At 41.3% G+C, this 20905-nt stretch overlaps 1 protein-coding gene across 1 annotated transcript; it reads left to right on the top strand.

Moving 5' to 3' along the window:
• The first annotated feature begins 8971 nt into the window (after nucleotides 1-8971).
• Nucleotides 8972-20903, top strand: rgma (repulsive guidance molecule BMP co-receptor a). The gene is made up of 4 exons (XM_035665100.1): nucleotides 8972-8985; nucleotides 14012-14127; nucleotides 16093-16610; nucleotides 18854-20903. The coding sequence occupies exons 1-4, from the start codon at nucleotides 8972-8974 to the stop codon at nucleotides 19556-19558; spliced, it is 1353 nt and encodes a 450-aa protein (XP_035520993.1). The 3' UTR covers nucleotides 19559-20903.
• The last annotated feature ends 2 nt before the right edge of the window (nucleotides 20904-20905 follow it).

Raw genomic sequence — 20905 nt, 5'->3', positions numbered from 1 at the left:
AAGTAACTTGCCCAACACTGCTTGTTGATAAACTGCTGCAATCATGTAACAGAGGGAAACAAGCTACTGCTACAAGGCTATTAGTGGCCATTTTGGAATCTTGCATTCACTCCCAAGTAGGAATAACAGGGGTTTCCTGGTCTTCCCCTTCGGCCGATAATGTGTGAATGCTGCATTAAAGTAACTCCTTAGATGAGGTCTGTGGGAGGCTGACAAACCATTTATTTCCCTCAGGAGACGATTGATGTTGAATGCTCACTCCTCTGAGACTTTCTCTATGGCAGAACAACTAAAGATGCTGCATTGGTGTTGTCATGTTGCTGCAGGGTACAAGTAGAAGCTGAAATCTGAACCCATAGGTCAAGATTAAAGGTTTATCAAAAGCTAAGACACTGCAGAGTGGTTTATACTCTTTAGAGGCCAAATTGTAAAACTTGGAGAAGTGAGTCACCGCAGCAATAATTTCCTCATCAATCTAAATGCAACAAGTAACTCCTGGTATTTTTGCTTGCTGGTATTTGATTGGTCATTGCAGTTGCACGATGGTACTTTTTAGCTGTGCCACCATGTGTTATTTTTTTGCCTGAGGCATCTTCAACATGAACCCCCGACGCAGTGGTCTCATTAAAACGAATGAGGAAATTCAATGTTTTTTCACCGCAGTGTTATTGTCAGAGTGAAAAGGGGCCCTGAGGCTGTGGGAAACCATACTTGGACTGGCTCTTGAGCTCATCCAGGTGTGGTTTGATATCCAGAGGAAAAAGGAAGGCCACGTATTTTCCTCCTTCGCAGGAATGTAGTCTAATCTGTCACTAAGAACTTTAGGTCTCCTCACCTCTCAGCTGCCAGTTTGTTCAGTTTGTGCCAAGCGGAAACCCTCAAACCACCAGCGATATCTCCCCAGTGTTGCTACTGACTCACAGGGCTAAGATATTTACACATTCAGAAATGAAAAGGAAGCTTGTTTTCGTGTTCTTGTTTAGCTAGTGCACAGAAAACAACTTGCTTGCCTCCGAATGTGCAGCTCAGAAGTACAGAGAGCTAATTTTCAGACTCTCCCTGGCTCCTCACACCTTCAGTGAAGTTGAAGTGGCAGCTCCAGCTCCTATCAGGGTGCTGGACATAATAGCCATGTGCTAAGTGGATGGCTGGGTTCTTCCAGCTGACTAACAAGAGGCAACAGCACAGCCTTGGGCTCTCCCACTGGCAAAGACTTGTCGAATGTGGCTTCAGGGAGAATTTTATTTCCTTGATCAGGATTTTGGAATCTGTGCACTTTATCTTTTTTAAAAAACAACATTTTAATTGGGTATGTTTTTCCTGCTAGTGACATAAACACCATTTAATGTGGTAGTGCTGCTTTATTCAAGCAGTGTACCTTTAACCGATGGTGCAAGGCCTGTGATATCACAGTTTCCTGTCATGGATAGTCTGCAGTTACTGTACCTACATGCCTTTTTTGGACTCTTTTTCTACCCTCAAAGGTAATTTGGCAGCTCAGTGTCTCATTGGTTGCACAGGTCAAGAACAGTGCATGCTTAAAAGCTGCTGTGGGCTTTTTTTTGTTTGATAGTACATATCTATACTGGTGTTGCACATGCTACAGTATATCGAACCCTTCTGGAGAACCAATTTAAAGTGGGTATTAAAGCACTTTTCATTGATATTCTTCTGCTTTCTTCTTTCTTTTTGCAGCCAAAGGTTTAGGTGATTTACATGCCCTGACAGTTACAGTAAATGTCTGTCAGAACACGTGATAGTTCTTCATAAAAGGTAACCTATTTTACCTAATATGTCATTTGTCATATCATTGAATTTTCATCAGCCAAAGGTATGTTTCTTTTCATGGTTTTGCTTTGATTGGCACAAATGAGACAATACATGGGCAAGTAGAGGCATACAGACTGAACCAGACTTTTCCTATATTAGTCATAAAAACCTCTATTCACTTTTCACTACAAAATGTTGTGTACAAATGATAGGCGGCGAATCCTTTATCTAATATAATTTATTATATTAGATAAAGACGTATTACACAGTGGTGGCATCTTAACTGAATTTAGCTTTTAACAGTCACATGAATCTAAATCTTGACTTGTCTCTCTACACAATTTGGGCAAACTGGCCATGTATCACATTGGAAGTCAAAGACTTTTAAATCGAACAGTTTTACAGACATATTACGAGGAGGTTAAATATGCGGTGACTCCTACTCTTGCTTTAATTAAAGTTACTGGTGAGAAGACCAGCCTGCGTGTTGAGACAGAGGAGATAAAGTCAACGTGGCCTGAAGGCAACTATGACTCACTGATGTTATTTTGGCTCTGGCATTGGGATTTTTTTTTTTTTGAGGGGGGCTCGAGTCTCCTCCTGTTTCACAACTGCGTGAGGTGTTTGCCACGAAGGGCCGTCAGTGAAACATCAACAGCCTCCATCGTCATACCACTGTTCAGCAAACACCTGACCAAACACAAGGCACCATCACCTCTCCATTGCAGCTCTACGTGCTACGAGGGCAGGGCCAGACTGTGGAGCTCCAAAACCCATTCAACTTGCTGTTAATTAAACTCATTGCATATTAAGCACGATCCTCGAGCTAAGGCGTCTTCATAGCAAATCAAACCTTTATAGCTTGTTCAGCACCAATGTTTCTTTTTTCCCCCGTTTTTAGGGTCTGATCCAATTAACCCGCTTCTATTGCACCAGCCGAGACGGAGAAATTACAGTATCCTTTTACATATAACGATCAATAACAGCATCATTTAGCCCGGGGGAAAGGTCCACTGTCTCAGAGGGCTGGGGATATCTGTAAGTCTTTTTCCTGTAATTAGACGTCCGTGGTCTCTTCAATTAATCTGAACCCAAAGCGTTGACATTTCCACAGCTCATTAATGAACAACAGCACACTTCACAAAGATGGAGTGGACTACAAGACTGCACAGGGATATGAACATGGAAGACAAATAGTAACACTGTGGCATTGCTGTCTTCGGTAACAATACAAGAAGCATTTCCAAATGTTTGGGAGCATCTAATGGGAAAAAGCTCCCCTTAGCCTACTGAGGAGATAGCATACATCTTAATGAGTTTCAAATTAATCTGTTTCAGCCACCACTGAATTCCACTCTTCAACAGTTTTTAAAGAGACTATAAATATTTCAGCATGGAAATGATCTTTTTCTTCTGCACTAGAATTGCAAATTCATTTCCCTCCACTGGCTGAGGATAAAATTACACTGTTGGACGGATTGCTCTAAAATTTTATCGAGCAACTGACCCGTGATAATGGTTTAAAACTTAAATAGGGCTGCCAATTTAGATTGCAAATAAAATCTAGTTTACTGCACATATATTGGAAGGAATGCCTGCAAACGTTTACATCCAATAATGGTCATATTTGCTTGAAATAATGACAATTTGAAACGAATTTGGAGTATTAAAATGTGAAATAGAGCGAGTTGTGGGAAGCGAGAGGAGCAGCTATCCTGGCTGGGGAGCTTTAAAGTCAATGTGTGTGGTCAAAGTAATAAAGAGAGAGAGCTAGAGGGTGAACAATGAAAAACTTGTGAGCCAACCATTCCATAATGCTAAAGATTTACTGGCTAGACTGGTTAAAAATTAATTTAAGATTGTGTCTTATTGGATTTCAGTCTTGTGAAGTTTTCCAAAAGCAAAAGGCGGGTTGATTCATATGATAAATGTTAAAGTTGTTTGTGTGCAGGAGGAAACAGCACTGAAGAACCCTGCATGCATCAGATTTCCCTTGCAGCTTAAAGAATCCGCCTGATTCCTGTTTCTTACCATCGGCAGAGCATGAAAGCTGCAAAGTGATTTTGAGCTGCACATAATTTGCTTGCACCTGCAAAAACTTGAGCTTTTCGCTGCAGCTATTGTGGCAAGATGGGACAAAGGGAAGGGCAGGACATAGCCCTTGCAGCTGTGCATACAGGACACCACTGCAGAACACTAGTAAAGTTCAACAACCAGGCAGAAGAAGCCAAGACATAAAAGAGCTGTGAAGAATTTAGACTGGTCGCTTATTTCCTGACACCCAGACACTGGAAGCATTCACCTTGATAAAAGTCTGTGCTTGTATTCCTGTGAGTTTTACCATCACTCTGCATTTACACAGGTCAAGGATGGATAACCAGAGTTTGTATGGAGGGAAAATACGGGTTCTTAAAGGAAGATATTCAAAGACACAGACAGATATCTTGTATTTCTTGTAATATTTCAGCTGCAAGCATACAGTGCTAAACAGAGGGTTGCTATTACAGAGGTGACAATAAAGAATATAACAGGTTTAATTGTTAGCTTAAACATTATCGTATTAATCCATGTAGTCTGAAGGATAAATGTGATTCACACAATTTCAGAATGAATGAATGTAATTTTAGGTATACTTAGGCACCCATTTCCATTGTCTGTATAAAATGGAAAACAAAAAAAATGCAATGATTGTTTAAATAAAGGCATAATGCCAAAATTTCTCATTATTTTAGAGACTGATTACTTGTGAATTACTATAAATTAAAAACCTGGAAAGGCATTTTACACTGTGGAGAAAACCCTTATCTAATTTTATATTCATAAACTGAATATTGAGATAGTCCTTCACCTTTTTCACAGATTTTCAGAGGCAGGAAATTAAAAAGGCAGCTGTTTTATTGAGATAAGCCGCAGTCTTCTTGCGTGCATTTATGGCATCTTGCATGCTAATGGAGTCATGGCTGCTCACCAATGTGTTTTTTTTAAACCCCGTCAGGTGCAAAATTGTGATGATCATTCATGGTCTAAAACAGTTATTCATTCACTAATGTGCCTCCCTAAAATTTGGCTTGATGTGTTGCGTCTTTCATAGAGATCAGTTCTGTATAGCAGCGGAGCTAATTATTTGTCTTGCAGTCTGTACACACGCTGTCTAGTTCTGTCCATGTCTGGAATTAAACAGTGTGCATAATTCTCGCTGGATTGCCGCCTGGCTTTAGAAAGAAAGAAAAATAGGGGTGAAAAGCGACTAAACTCACCTCTGCTTAAAACGAGAAAGGAGATTCTGTAATGAGGGTTTGCACATTCAAGCCCATTCCTCTGTGTGCATGAACAGGCCAATTTGCAAGCTTCCTGCATTCGTATTGTTACTGACTGTGGCAGTAATTCCACACAGTGTCTGAGTCCCACATATCACCTCTTAATAGAATTTTTGGAATTCATGCTCACACCTTATTATCAAAAACGGTGCTGCTGGATGAACTAGCCCCTCTTTTTAAATGCCAATCGTGTACATGCAACATACGTCTTAGTCTATTTGTGTGAATCACTGAATACCAAGGGACTGTCGCTGGTTAAAGGTGCAACATTTTTCTTATTTAAAGAGAAACCTTTAGCAGTAATGGCCATTTCTAACACTAAACACTGTCTATAAGATGTCTTTTGGTTCAAAACACCATGACAGCAGTACAATAGTCACAGGGATATACATAGAGTATATGTGTGACTTATACATAAATGGATATCATTTCACACTAAGCTCAGGTCTTATGATGTCTGGAGAATACAATAAAAGGCTATTTCAAGGAGAAGATAGACATTAGCTTTGGCTACAGTTGTTAGCAATCCCGTTTTAAGTCAACATGGTAGTTTCTCTGATAAATCGTACTCAAAGCTACATTACGGCACAATTCTGTAAGCTTATATGCAGAGAATACATTGTATACTGCCATGTACTGCATGTATTTTTTGATTTAAAAAAGGGTTGTCCTTATTATTCTGGCAGCATTGCGAAGAAAAGTAATCAGTTTATAAGATAAAATCAGATATCACATCTCTCATTTAACACAATTAGGCTTCTTAAAAATCTTCTTCTTGTAGGCCGTAATTTTGAAAAAAACTAATTTTGATCACGGTTTCTTACACTTCAAATGTAGTCACCTGTTATTATTGCAGGGTAGGGATGCCTTTTGGTTGCACAAAAAAAAAAAGTTTTGTGCAACCAAAAGTCCCAAACCTAAAAAATATTCATGTTTTTATCACATAAGGCAAAGAAAAACAACAACTCCACACACTTATCTTTTTAGGTTTATGATTTTTTTTATCATTTTCAAATGACATGGGATAACATTTTTAAATAGCGTCCATATTTATTTCAGGCAACACAATGATTACAGGAAGATCTGTGTCAAATCTTTCTGAGGCACCCGAAACACAAAGCAGCGTGACACTTCAGAAAAAAAGAGGAACAAGGCAATGTGACGAGCTAATTGTTATGCTGCATGAGTTCAAGAGGCAACTGGAAGGTCAGTAAGAGCATACTATGCTTACTAATCCATGTCTGACTCAGAAATACTGCAACTGCTGAATAGTTTCCCGCATGTCTTTCATAATATCATCCACACCCTTGTGGTCAGTTGTTGAGAGTCGTTTCATTTTGAATGTATGTGTCCAGAGAAAAGAAAAACACCTCAAGTCCCATTATTTCTCCTTGATCAAAGTATAAAGCTTTGATTGAGAATAAAAGCAAACAGGTATAACTGACTCTGTCAATAGAAAGCTGGATTTACAATAAACTCATGGTCAGCATCTGAAATCATGACCTTTAACCAGAAGACAACGATGAACTTTTGATCCTACAGTGAGGAAGTACAGCATGTGATGATCTGAAGAAATAACCAGAAAGTGGATCACGATTTGAATGACTCCTTTGCATTTGTTAAACTTAAAAACTTACAGTATGTAGTATACAATTAATTGCGCAGAACTGTGTGTCAGGAAAGTCTCAGTAACTCAATCAGTCAGTCTTTTCAGGATATATATGCTTTCCATATCACAAGGTTTGAAAAACAAACGTTACTGCCAGGATAAAGTAGCTTGTGATCTTTTTTACATTGTTCTCATGGGAATCTTCTGCTCTCTGGCAGATTTTTCATCAGTTTCTATCTCGATATAGCCTCTGTTTTATTTGCTGAGGCAGCCTGATCTTAACAGATTTGTATAATGAACTAAATCACAGGCTGATAAAGGTAAATCACATAGAACCTTGAGGATAGGCATTACTGAATGCTTCTTTCATTTGGGCCTATAATAGTTGAATGGCTGACTGTCACTGATTTGTTCTGTAAAATGAAGCAGAAAAAGAGAAATCAAAGTATCTTATTAATCCAGTGATATATAAAGCAGATCTGTTGTCGTTAACTCGCCATAATATCTCAGCAAGGCAGCGTGTACACCAGCTGTGTTTGAAATGGGGCCGGCATCCGGCACCTCTAAAACCATTCTTTTCACACTGGGGTGTCACTCTTTCATGTTCTTATGTTACATCAATGTAAAATATGCTGCCTCTCAGTGGCCATCTGGAGAGGGCAGGTCTGGGCTGTGATAGTAAACGAGTGGATTACAGGGGTCAGTGTCTTGCTGGATGCACAACGGGATGATGTAATGTGACAGCTCCGGTCCGTAAACTGCATGCAAAGAAACATCTCCTACATCAGCGTTAATAGAAGGCGAAAATCACAGGCTCCTTACGAAAGGGTTTTTAAATCTGAGCTCTGCATTTCTCCCCGGATTGTGCACGTCAGTTATCAGCCTGGCACACAGTCAGAACACTGAACTGGTCAGACATTGTAAGTCTCTGCCCTCTCCGGTGTGGTGAATTTTCCTGATCAGAGGAAACTGGAGCAGAGAGAACCAGTTATGTTGGAAGGAGTGGAGGCTGAAAAAGCTGAAGAGGAAAGGAGGGAGGGGGGTGTGGGGGTTTGAGGGGGTAGTGGTGGTATTTTCCTGCATGCAGTCTGATCCTAAAACACAGGTGCAACCTCCATGCAGCTCTCTCTGCCTCTGAGCACACACCACCCACCCCCTTTCTCTGGGGCTGCAAAGTGTTTGTCCATCTGATCCTCCATTAAATCCTGATTATTATGGATTTGTCTTTTTTTCCAACCTGGTGATTTGCATAGATGAGGCACTGCTAAAGGTTATCTGTCGACGGGGAAGATCTGACAATAGGTCTGCTTGTTGGAAATCAGTGTCACAAATTAATAATGCAATGTGTGCGTGGAGTAATTCAGCTTTTAACTCTTATTTCTGTTGTCAATGGTGCACAAACTTGCATCCAAACAGGGCAGCCTGTTCTGAAATAAGACAGGAAATAGGGCACTCACTACCCTATTAAGAGAATGACAAATGACAATGCATGGGTTTAGTTTTTACATGCTTTAACAGAAAAATAACACTGCACAAGTCATTTTTTTGACTTGTTTTTTCCCCCCAATGCAGCTGAGTCCCCATCCGAGGACGTCGTGTCTCCCAGAGCGTCGAGAGAAGTTGGGAAGAAAAAAAAAAGAAAAAAAGAGGGGGTTCACAGCTGAGATGTGGGGCTCCCAGCGGCGTCATGCAGAGCCGATCATTGTCTCTCTCACACTTTCTAACTAGCCATTTCACAACATCCAGACAGCGGCTCGGTCCGTACGCAGCAGCAGCAGTAGCTTCACCCTCAGGGCTTTTTTTTCTCCCCTTCCTCCCCCCCGACGTCGACCATAACTAACAATTTGGATTCACCGCGCGGATGAGGGCAATTACTGGACTTAAATCTATCATAATGTCTCCTTTTCCGATCGACTTGATAGTCAAATGAGTTAGGCAATGGCCGAGGAGATCTGACTCCCCTCCTCCCCCCTCTCCTCCTCACCTCCTCCGGGTGCGAGAAGTGGCTGTTTAAATGAATCCCAACTCTAAAGAGGGGGGGGAAAAGCACTTTGATTTCACTGTGAAGCAGATCGGTGGACATCATGTACAGATCGGCGGGTTTTACACTCAGAAAGCCGCTGAGTGCGTTTGATTTCGGATTACTGTGACAACACAGGACGAGTTCTTTGAAGGGGGAGAGAATTTTTTTTTTTTTTTTTAGGAGTCTGCTTCCTCTTGCTCCTGTTCGCCTGTCCTCCGGGTTCCTGCAGGACTCCAGAGTCGCGGAGAGCTCATGCAGTCGCCAAGGTCGGTTCGGCTGTTATAGTTGGAGACTTATTGTGAATTTTAACCATCGAGAATCTGAGTTCATTTCACACAGGAGTCTCGGGTTTTGCGTTGCATGCTGGGTTTTCAAACTATATCTCTGTGCGTTAAGATGTGTCTGCTTTTCAGCCATCTGTACAGTGAGGGGAGCTGGATTTCTGCAATATTAAGAACTTGATCCATTTGCAAATGCATTGATAAAAAAAAAAAAAACTACTCACTTGACTTTTAAATATAGAAGAACAGACAGTAAAATGGTGCAGCGCTATTTAATGTATCATCTTGTCAGCATTTATCACAGCAGCAACACCTTTGAGGCTAGTTATATCTGACACGGGATAAAGGATGATCTCCAGAGCAGTGCAACAGGACACATGCGCCTGCTGGCTGCAGATTTTCACCTTTAAAAAAAAAAAAAAAAAAATCCTAATTGCATGACAGCTGTAATTACAGCAATAACCGAGCTGTCTATAAAGCTCAGATTTAATGACAGGTTTGGTTGTCCTCGTATTGCCATGTGCGTTTGTGTCATGATTGGAGGTTTCATATCAGAGCTCATAAGAAGCGCCATCTGTTGGAAAACAGGATCAGTGCGCGGACAAGATGCACACACACAAAAATGTAGGCTAGTGCACACAATGTGACACTGCACAAAATGGACCATATGTACTTACATTTCACCAGATTTAGGATGTGAAAATGTCAGAACTGTGTCTGTGTTAAGTCTTTTATGACGGGTTGAAACAGGTGGGATCAGAGGTTTAATGCAGCACGCCATAAAACGTGAATGGAATATACCTACTGGGTTTATTGAGCTGTTTTATTGTTAAATTATGTCACCTTTATCTGTTACAGCATGTGGAGCACATGAACTGTCTCTTCTCTGTGGGGATATTTCCTAATTTATAGATGGTTTGTCATTTCACTGCATGGAGATGTTAAACCTAAAAGCAATTAAACAGTCTCTTGATTCATTCCTAGAACTAGCATCCAAGGGACTAAATATAGCTGATAACAAGCGCTTGATGAGAAAAGGCGACTGAAGAGAAGAGGTCCTAACCTAATTTTGATTGGTGGTGGAGTCAAACTGATAACATTTGCCCTATGAATAGAATTTGGGCTGCTGCTAATGATTCTTTTGAAAATCAATTAATCGGTAAGTTTATAAAATGTAAGAAAATAGTACAAAATAATTCTCAGAGCTCAAGGTGATGTCTTTAAATTGTCTTCTTTTGTCCAACACACAGCCCCAAACCCGACAGCATTCATTGCACTCATATAAAACTAAGAATGCTGCACCAGAGAATGTCTGGTCATTTTGTTTAATGAATGATTTCACTGATTACAAAAATGTTTAAAATAATTTTCTGTTAATTAACTAATCTATTAATTGACTAATCATTTAACACTATTTGGCATAATTAGATATTTCTGATTCAGGATAAGGAATGAGGGCTGGTCTGACTAAAGAAATGGATATGAGTTATTACATATTGATATGAAAAATGTGTAAAATAATTCATTTCTCCAGTATCGCTGTCACATTGAAGACAAGTAGCTCTAAATATGTGTTATTAACGACCAAAGCTTGTGATACTGTGATGTCAGAAATGCATGTATCTTTCAATGACAAATGACTCATTGTTCATTCAAGAACGAGTAATCAGCTAAAGATTTCTTAGCCAATCAAGACAGTAATGACGGCTAATTAACTGACTATAATTAAATGAGCAAGGGCAGACCGTGTCAAAACATATTGAACACCTTGATAGTAAATAATAGTCTGCAAAGTCGCTGCAACAGGTGAATATATCAAACGTACAATCTGCACCATCTATTATTCAGATTTGATATAGGGAAACCACAATTCTCAGCTCTAAAAACATCAGTCACACTTAAATATATCTACATCAAAGCCCTCGCAGTGCTAGAGGAACATTTTTGCTTCGGCATCCATGGTGTCGCTGCTAAAAAAAAGCCCCCAAAATGTTCCACAGTTCATCATAACGTATCACTGAGTGGCTTATACCTTTCAGCTGCAGTCATTCATTTCAGATGTGAATGGCTGGTATATTAGAGCTGGAAATTGGACTGCACAGGGCCACCCTTGTTGAAAACATGTGTAGGCTCAGACCTCATTGTACATGAACGTATCCATCATCCACGAGAGGGACAGCGATCACAAAGACCTGCACCACGCTATGGAAAAATACTGTAGAGCCAGCCACAACCTGAGTACGCAGCTGTCTGCCTGGTTGCATTTTGGTTTAAATGGCACCAAAAGACATCCGTAATATGTCATTAGTACAACTGAAAGATATCAAAGGAGGTGGTATTATGTCTTTTACTCTTCTGATCGGTAGTGGAAACGTATTCATTCCTTCAAAACCAACATGCATTCTTAGTTTTACTTAAGTAAACAAGTATTATCCGGAAAATGTACTTTTGAATCAAAAGTAAAAGCATTCCTTGTGGTCCCTTTCTCATCCTCGATGTGTTGAGCGTGTACGGTTTTGACTACTGTGTACTCTGGGGTGATTTAAACTACAGCAAGGCATCATGTTTAATGAGCTCATGCTGATCAATATTTCCGCCCAGCGCTGCAGGTGTCATTGAGAACACACAGCTCATGTTCTCAGTATTTCTTCTGGGAATTTTGGTCAGTTCACAACCCGAGCATGGGTTTAAAATCATATAATTACAGGCATATTACACAAAGTGGATTTTTAAATGCTGATTCTAAATGAGCTTTCTTTGCTCCCGCCCTGTGAAATTCACTGTGATTTGACAGGTTGTTTTGGAGGTTAAATTGTCTTGTAACCCTTTCAAATCCAGCCCCCCACTCCCCTTTTTTTGTAATATATCACTCTGACATGTCCAACAGTATCATACAAAGAGCTTAAACTGTTAGGTGATCAATCAATTTGTCAGTCAACAGAAAATGTATTGGCAACTATATTCATAGTTAGTTTAAGGCATTTTTTGAGCAAAAGTGCCGAATGTTCCCTGGTTCCACCTTGTCAAACATGAGGATTCGTTCCCTGTCTTTGTTATGTATGATAGAAACTTAAATATCTTTGGGTTTTGGACTGTTTGTGGACTAAAACAACCACTTTGAATATGTCAGCATTGGCTTTGATCAACTGTGTTGTGGAATTTTCACTATTTTGTGACATTGTTATAGATAAGTAATCAAGAAAATAATGAGCACATTAATCCATAAATATTTGTAATTTTCAACTTTACTGATATCTAGTATGTAACAGCTTGTTCCAATTTAATGATGTTTAGACTACGTGAAATATTCAAACGCCAGACTCAAACAAGATGTGAATATTAGTGATGGTGCATCATTTTGTACATCATTTCTCCATCATTCAGTCTGACAAATTCTTTATCTACTATTCTTTATAAACTTTGGGACCATCGTTAGAATAAAAGAAAGTTATGTGGATTTGAATTGGCGTGTAAAAACATATTTTGTTTTGTGATATTGTATCAATTCTCACAAACACTATACTTTTTTAATTTAAATCTCCAACTGATAGATAGCAGTGTTGTAAACTGAGGGCTATGATGTTGGATGTTACATGGACTGTGATAAATACAAATGCAGTTCCCACTGTTCTGGTTGCATAAAAGAGTAAAATATTCTTTACTCAGATTTTATGCATATGGTGGTGTGTTCTTTATACAATAGATAGATAGATAGATAGATAGATAAATAGATAGATAGATATACTTAGATAGATATACTTTATTGATCCCAAGCTGGGAAATTGCAATGAAAGTTTTCCTAAAATTAGATTCATTTATTTTTTAAATCACAATATATCGCCTTGCTTACAGTATCACAATATATCGCAATATATTGAATCGTAACCTCTGTATTGTGATTCGTATTGTGGCACCAGATTTTTGCCAATACACAGCCCTTCCTTTGAATGTTTGGCTCTCACATGTAGTTTGTACTAATCAATGGTTCTGTGGGGTTGAAGCACAGATATAATATAGGCTTTCTAGGGGTTGAAGATCCATTTTAGGGCATGTATATATATTATTAATTTTTTTTATTTTTATATGTTTTTATATCCGCATATATCCGCATATATCACCTTTTTGATCAAATGTGAATATTACTGATGTCTTGTACAGCATTTTGTACACGTCTCCATCATTCAGTCTGACAAATGTGGTATCTTTAGAAACTTTGGGATCATCATTAGAGTAAAAGACAGTTATGTGGATTTGAATGTTTGGCTGTGTAATTGGTACTAATTGACCTGTCAGTGGGGGGGGGGTGAAGCATAGATATACAATATAGGCTATGTATGGGTTGAAGAGCTTAACTTGGCTTGTAGCCACCATTTTAGGTGATGTATTATGACACAGTAGGTTTAAACCTAGAATAAAATGGTGATATAAAGCGGGAAAGCAGATCATTTACAGCTCTCTGATGCTGTTTTTCCACTTTCCCCCTGTATTAATCTGTGCACACATGCTCTGTGGATGTATGACACAGTGGGGTTATTGCTGTAACCCAAGTGAACCTGTCTCATATATGGCGTTGTTGTGGACCAACGTTACTTACTCACTAACTTTGCGGGTCGTGAAGACTTCGGTTCTTCGTCGAACAAGTCTGCACATTCAGATGTAATCTGAAACGTTAAGAGAGGAGGGGGGTTTAAGGGCAGAACAGGCGGTCGTGATTGGTTCAGTGTGTCCACTGGCCTTCAGAGGCTGCACCTTCTCGACACTCCCTAAAAGGAAGAGAGATTGCCTGGCTGCTTTCTGCCGTTCGTCCCGCTGGCCAACTCGGTTGTAGTTGTTGAGTTAACGTACCGGAGGGAGCGATAAAAGAAACTACAACTTCTTACCACAGAGTGATGAGGAGACGGGACCGACTTCAGACCTCTTTATGGACTTATTTTTGTTTACATGTTTTCTCAACGAGAACTCGGTGGCTCTAACTCTTCTCCTCTGTCCTTCCTTAATCCGGTTTGACCAGGGAGAGGAGTGAAGTGCGACCCCGAGCTGGATGGATGGTTATGGGGAAAAGAGGAAGACCCTCGGCGCTTGACGTGTGCAGAGTCCTCGCCGTGTTTCTCGCACTCTTCCCCGCCGGTAAGATGCTACTTTTTTTAACTTTTTGGTTTTAAAAAAAAGCGGCCAACCAGCTTGTTTTGCACCGGTACAGGTTGAGCTAACTAAAGTTAATGTTGAACTTATAACCATATTATAGAGTTAAACAACTAACTTCGCAAGTCTTTCACATTGGGGCAGCAAAGTTGCCATGTTCAGTCACTATTTATTAGCCGAAATATTTAAGTGATATTGTAATTGAGCTAGGTTTACTAAGTATACCGAAAAAATATGATTGTTCTGCAAAAGTCCGCAAATTGTTGTAAAAATAGCTGAATACTTTATAATCGCCGTAGCAAATCAGTTGGAATCCCACCAAACTTCATACAGAAATCAGTCAAATCTTCCATATCAGAGATTCAAGGCCAAGTTACAAACATCTGGAAGGTTTGGAAAATATTACAACAAGCATGAAAGTGAACAACCTCGCCATTACACCGCCAAATTAGTTTAAGTCTGTGTAATGTTACTTAATTTTATTAGAGAAAGAGAAAACAAAGTGAGAGGTCTTTCTGGAGCTGCTGCAGCCCTCAACCCTTGTTTTGTTTGGGGGATGGGGCATGTCTCAGTATTTCACATTAGTAGCTCCCAATAGTTTAATTTTTCTTTTCCCCCCACCCTAATAGGTTATTGATTAAGCAAGGAATTTCATTTTTAAATGTTCCACTCTGAACTTAATGAACTGTTTTTATAACGATAATGGTTTGAATGAGCCCGTTGAAGATGTTTTAAAGCCCACATAACAGCTATTTTGGAGAAGCTTTGTCAAAAGATGTAGTAAACAGTATTGCTATAGAAATGTAGCCCTACTGCAGCAGTGCAAGTATTTAAAAACCCACATGTTTGCATTCAATTCCCTTAATCCCTTGTAATTTGACAAAAGAGCAGTGGGGAGACCTCATTCAGCTCACCTTGCAGGTTTGCCAAACTCTTATCAGTTTCCCTCTTAAGTCATTTACTGTCCAAAAACAAGGTGATAATGCACTGATAGCTGAGATCAAGATTAGTTTATTGCCATCTATCAAATGGGTGGTAAATGGAGAGGTGATGTGGGGGTTGGAGAGAGCTGCGGTGAAGCTTTAAGGAGGGATATTGTTTTAAGTGTGACTTCAAAGTGTTGAGATGGCTTCCCCTCCCTGGAGACACTGGGTGAAACTTCTCACGGCCAATTCAAATAAATGCTTTTCGTAGTCGAAGGTAATACTAGTCAAACACTGTGTCACAACAGGGCATCCAGAGAAACGTTTGAAGGACATTTGTGTAAAGAATTGTCCGGATGTGGCAATAAAGCTGGAGACAATCTGTGGCCAAGCAGGGTTTATTATCATCAAAGGTGCAGATTAGGATCCCAAATGGCATTTTTCCTTCTAAACCAAATGCCACTAGGTGTGAAATGGAAGTACACTTCTCTACAATAAACAGTAAAGTTATAGTATATCCAGGATGACCTGTAGGAGGCTCACAGACCTGCTTTTTGCTTTTGCTTATGAGGTTTTGTTTACTATTTCTACATTTGCATGATATAGATGTTATTTGTCATTTTTCATGGTGCTGAAATAAACACAGCAGCAACATATAATGGTACTTTATCTGTCTGTTAATTATCTCTAGCATTGCAGTGTTTATGACATTTTGTCCAGATGCCAACTAGAAAACAGACAAAGCCAAGTATGTGGCAAAAGATAATAATTGCTGCATCATTATGTTTATAATTTGATGCGTAGAATGCAAGTAAAGAACCGCAGTGGCTGTGTGGGCATTACACAGTAGTTGACATTCATGATGAGCTGGATGTATTATGTTTATCTGTGTTTGTAAACCACCATCATTAGCAGATAAAGTCTGTTTATAGCGTTATCTGTGTCAGTATCATGTTTATAAAATGTGTGGTGGCCTCTGGTTTGCTTCTTTTACTCAAACACCATATCTTTTTTTCCTTCCTGGCAGTGAGTCTGCAGTGCAAGATCCTGAAGTGTAACTCCGAATTTTGGGCCTCCACCTCGAACTCTGGACCGGAGGAGGAGTTTTGCACGGCGCTGCGGGCGTACAACAGCTGTGTACGCCGGACGGCACGTACCTGTAGGGGGGATTTGGCGTACCACTCCGCCCAGCATGGCATAGAGGATCTCATGAGCCAACACAACTGTTCCAAGGAGGGGCCGACATCCCAGCCACGCGCCCGCATCCCGCTTCCTCCTCCGACCCCGCCACTCCTCCCTGACAGTCAGGAACGCTCCGATGGCCCCGAAGTGTGCCACTACGAGCGCAGCATTTCACGCAACACAGCGCCACCCAACTACACCCACTGCGGCTTCTTTGGAGACCCACACCTTCGCACCTTCGGCGACGACTTCCAGACGTGTAAGGTGGAGGGAGCATGGCCGCTCATCCACAACAAATACCTGTCCGTCCAGGTGACCAACACTCCGGTAGTGCCGGGTTCTCTGGCCACTGCCACAAGCAAGGTGGGGATCCTTCCTGTTCATCCTGTACGCACGTTAATCGAATAGTCAGTGAGGTATGGCTGCAGCTAGCAATTGCTTTCGTTTAGCAATTCATCTGATGGTTGTTTTCGCCATTGATCAATTAGTTTGTTTGTTTTTCTCCCTGAAAATAGTGAGAGGGACATTTGTTTTGGCCAACCAGCAGCCCAGAGCCCCAAAATATTCAACCAGCTATGCAGCAAATTCTCATATTTTAGAAGCTGTAACAAGGAAATTTGGCATTTCTGCTAAAATATGACTTTCATTTTTCAATTATCACTTATCAAAAAACTTGACAAATAATTTTTTCTTGGTGGACTAATTAGTCAGTCTATTGTTTCAGCTCTACAGTCGATGCAAAATGATTCAACAACAACTGTGATAATCAGCTTAATTATTGAAGTCATTTATGAAGCAAACACGCCAAACATTTGCTGATTCCAGACAGTTTTCCTGTTGTGTATCCGTTTATATTGAATCTGAGTGGGTTGTGGACTGTTGGTCAGACAAATAAAGCAACTTGAAGACAAACTGTAAACATTTTAAGTAAAATTTTCTAGGCAACATGATTTGGGAAAAAAAAGAATTGTCAACAAATGGATCTATAATTTAGGATAATCACTCGTTGCTGCATTGATGTTAGTGGATGGTGACTGTAGTTAGTATTGGGTCCATAAATGTCAGAGCATCATCAGAACATCATTCTGTTTATATTTCTGCATGTGTGAGTCTTTCACGCGGTCTGCTTTTCTGTCAAACTGTGGACTCTGGTTAGTGTTTGGATGCATTCCATAATTACAGATAAAGAAGCCAAACCCAGCTCAATCACAAAGATCTTGATAAGCTTTACAAATGATATGTTAGTATTATAACAACAGTGCTGCGTAAGATGTTAACATGAGGCTCCATTTTCACTTTTCACAGTGGACAGCTCGGCCTGATGTTTGCCCTACTTAGAGAGTAGTCCTCTCTGAGCACAGTAAACTAAAAACTCTAGATATTGTCTCTACGTTAGGAGGTTTTCTGTCAATGCTTTATCAGTAGTGCATTCCTTATTGTTGTGTTTTTGTTTGGTGGTACATTGATTAGTTTGGAAGGCTTTCAGTAGAACTTGAGGTCAAAAACAAAAAAGTAGGAGTATTTCAAGTTGGCAAATTCACTTAGTCTGTCCAGATATGGCAAAGTTTTGACAGCAATGATTGCAAACTTCACTTTGCAGAGTATCATAACTGAAGTATTTAGACTGAGGTATAAGTGGACTTTGTCCTTAATCACATTTGTAGAAAGTATAATTTTCTGCAATCAAGGCTTCTTAATGATACTCTGTTAAGCATTTGTGGGTTTTTAGCTTTTAAAGTAATGACATTTTTTACATTGCTGTTCTTGGAAGCGAATGAGACAGCTTTTTTAAGATCTTGATTCTGGACAAAGGGAAAACAAGGCAGCAGCCAATGCCACCTGTGCAAACAAGGCCCCTCTGCTAAAAGATCTGCATTAGCAGAGCTCTGAGTTTGGTACATTGCTCTCGCTCGAGCAAATAAAACTGTCTGGTTATTTCCATCTTCATTCTGAGGGAGGGATAATAGAGGCATTTTCTTTTTGTTTGTTTTCATTAAAAGCCAAAGAAATGAACCAGGACCAAAACAGAAGGTAATGTAGGTGGGGAAGTGTTCTCTGAGGGGAAGGGGAATTGAGACAGAACTGGTGCCACGGATGAATTGTCAAGCTAATAGAGTATTCTGTAGACTCCCCCCATCCCCTGTCCCAGCGAGCAGACATCACAGACCCTAGGCTGTACTGGTATCACTGCTCTGACAATGGCTCATTGGTGTCCTGATGAAACCAAGCTTGCAGAGTCCTGACCAGAGTGTACGGCTCTGTCCTGGCCTGACGCCACTCCCTGGAGCATAGTTCTGGGGTTCACAGGCAGGTTTTTCAGCGCCATGAATGGATCGTCTTTGTGTCTGCATACTGAGGCCTGATTTTACATGGCCGAGACTCATGTTTTTTGAGGGCGTTTACCTTGGCCTCCCCCGTGTTGAGCCAGTGCTGAAATGTGACACTTAAGTGGGGTGGTGGGGTAGATGGCACATACTGCACTAACTTGTTCTTAATGCGAACGTATACGCGCTAAACGGAGCAAGCCATGACTGCAAACACATATGATTTTTTTCTGTTGAACGTTAACGAGATTTCTCTTCTCTTATTTTTTTTCTGTCCTGCAGCTGACAATCATCTTTAAGAATTTCCAGGAATGTGTGGACCAGAAGATGTACCATGCAGAGACAGACGAGCTGCCAGCTGCATTCGCAGACGGCTCGAAGAACGGAGGGGATCGGCACGGCGCGAACACTCTGCGCGTGGTGGAAAAGGTTCCCGGGCAGCACGTGGAGATTCAGGCCAGGTACATTGGAACAACCATAGTGGTCCGGCAGGTTGGCCGCTACCTGACGTTTGCCGTGCGGATGCCAGAGGAAGTTGTGAACTCTGTGGAGGAAGGCGATAACCAGGACTTGTACCTGTGTCTTCACGGCTGTCCCGCCAACCAGCGCATCGACTTCAGGAACTTCCGGGCTCGCGCAGCAGAGGCCCACAGCGCAGGCAGGGCCAGGAGCGGCGCCGGGGCACAAGGCTTTACCTACCAGTCTGCTAAGGCCAAGTGCAAAGAGCGGCTCCCAGTGGAGGACCTGTACTTTCAGTCCTGCGTGTTCGATCTCCTCTCTTCTGGAGACATAAACTTCACCATGGCAGCCTACTACGCCTTCGAGGATGTAAAAATGCTCCACTCAAACAGCAAGAGATACCACATCTTCGAAAAGGATGCCTTTATGAGCAGCGCAGCACAGAGGGGCCAAAGTGTGCTTTCACTCTTCCTCTTCAACCTCCTCGCCGTCTTATTGTGGATTGAGTGCTGCACAGTTCATCTATAGTCCCTTTACAACAGTGTCCTCGTGGTGCATCTGTCAGTGAGTGTCAGTACCATCGCCGTGTCCCACATTGGCTGCTGTCTTCCGCTCTCGCTCTGTGACTTGACGGTGGCTTGCCAATAAGGGTCATCCCAGCCCCCCCGAGTCTCATTTTCGTTGTACTGTCATGTCGTGACATCAGTCTAATGACGAGGCAAGTTCACCGCGCTCCCACCTATCATCACGTGCATTTAGCTGGTTCGTAGGACTGGTCTTTGAAGGGAGCAGCGGTGAGAGAGCCCGGCTACTCCAGAGCTCAGGATATCCACCTGGGATTAAATCCCACATTCTCACCGGGGCTGCATGCCTGTGTGAAGCCGGACAAGATGATCTTTTGCAGAAAGAGGAGTTCGCTGATCCTCCCTCCCCCTGATCCCCTCATTGGTGCCAAGCCAGTGAAGCTCTCTGTGGCTCATGTGGCGAAGCGAGAGGACCTGACAGGGGCTTTTGTTAACCTAAGGCCAGAAGCAGCTCTATGTTTGATTAGTTTCCAGCTTTGGAAAAGCCTGAGCCTTTTTGGAGGAAGCACTCAGCCAAAAGGATGTCAGAGCAGCGTCTCCAGTTGTCTGCTGTGGAGATTAATGGGTCATATTGTTAGATTATGTGTGTGTGTGTGTGTGTGTGTGTGCGTTAGTACAATATGTGTGCAGAAATCCACGTCTGTGGTTAATTTTGTGTGTTTGTGGGTGCAGGAGTTCCCAGAAATGAGATAACCAACCTCCACTGGGAGAAATCTTTCCCATGTTTTTAATGTCGCACCCAAAATTTCAGAAATAGAAAAAGATGAGGCGCTCCACAGTCTGTTCAAACGGACTCTATCAGCCAAGTAGCAAATCCCAAAAGGGGACCGATAAAAATAATCCCTTTTCATCTGTGCGTCATTTTATGTGTCATCCAGCCTTTCACGCCATTGTTTGAGCTGACACGCCGATCAGACAGCGTTTTGTGTTTTAAGTCTGTAATGTGAATGTAGCCAACAAGAGCAAAAGAACAACGTTCGTTAAGGGCACTCGAGAGTGTTTACAGAATTTAGATCACAACCAATCAAACTGCGACGCCTCTTTTGATAGCGTTTTGTGAATTTAACTCTCCATTTCAAGCCTCGGTTGTGGCCCAGCAGTGGTGTAGATACTGTGTACTAGCTGTAAAGACGTCGCCTCTAGTCGGTTTAGCATTTTATAGACTACCAGTGTGCTGACCTGACTGTGGCTCAGCGCGTAAATGATAAGCATATGTCTGTAGACGTGATTTCATGGCTTAAGTCATTGCCAAAGAACAAGCCCTCGTGCCAACACCCCCCCCCCCCCCCCC

Source organism: Morone saxatilis, unplaced genomic scaffold, assembly GCF_004916995.1.
Source record: "Morone saxatilis isolate NCDOM2014 unplaced genomic scaffold, NCSU_SB_2.0 Contig2, whole genome shotgun sequence".
Classification (NCBI taxonomy): domain Eukaryota; kingdom Metazoa; phylum Chordata; class Actinopteri; family Moronidae; genus Morone; species Morone saxatilis.
This window is presented reverse-complemented; position numbering and strand designations above follow the sequence as displayed.

What these genes read in the sequence shown, in the direction of transcription:
- rgma (XM_035665100.1), top strand. An exon ending in TCTCGCACTCTTCCCCGCCG is followed by an intron (nt 14,128 to 16,092) that starts GTAAGATGCTAC and finishes CCTTCCTGGCAG; the next exon opens with TGAGTCTGCAGTGCAAGATC. An exon ending in TGGCCACTGCCACAAGCAAG is followed by an intron (nt 16,611 to 18,853) that starts GTGGGGATCCTT and finishes TCTGTCCTGCAG; the next exon opens with CTGACAATCATCTTTAAGAA.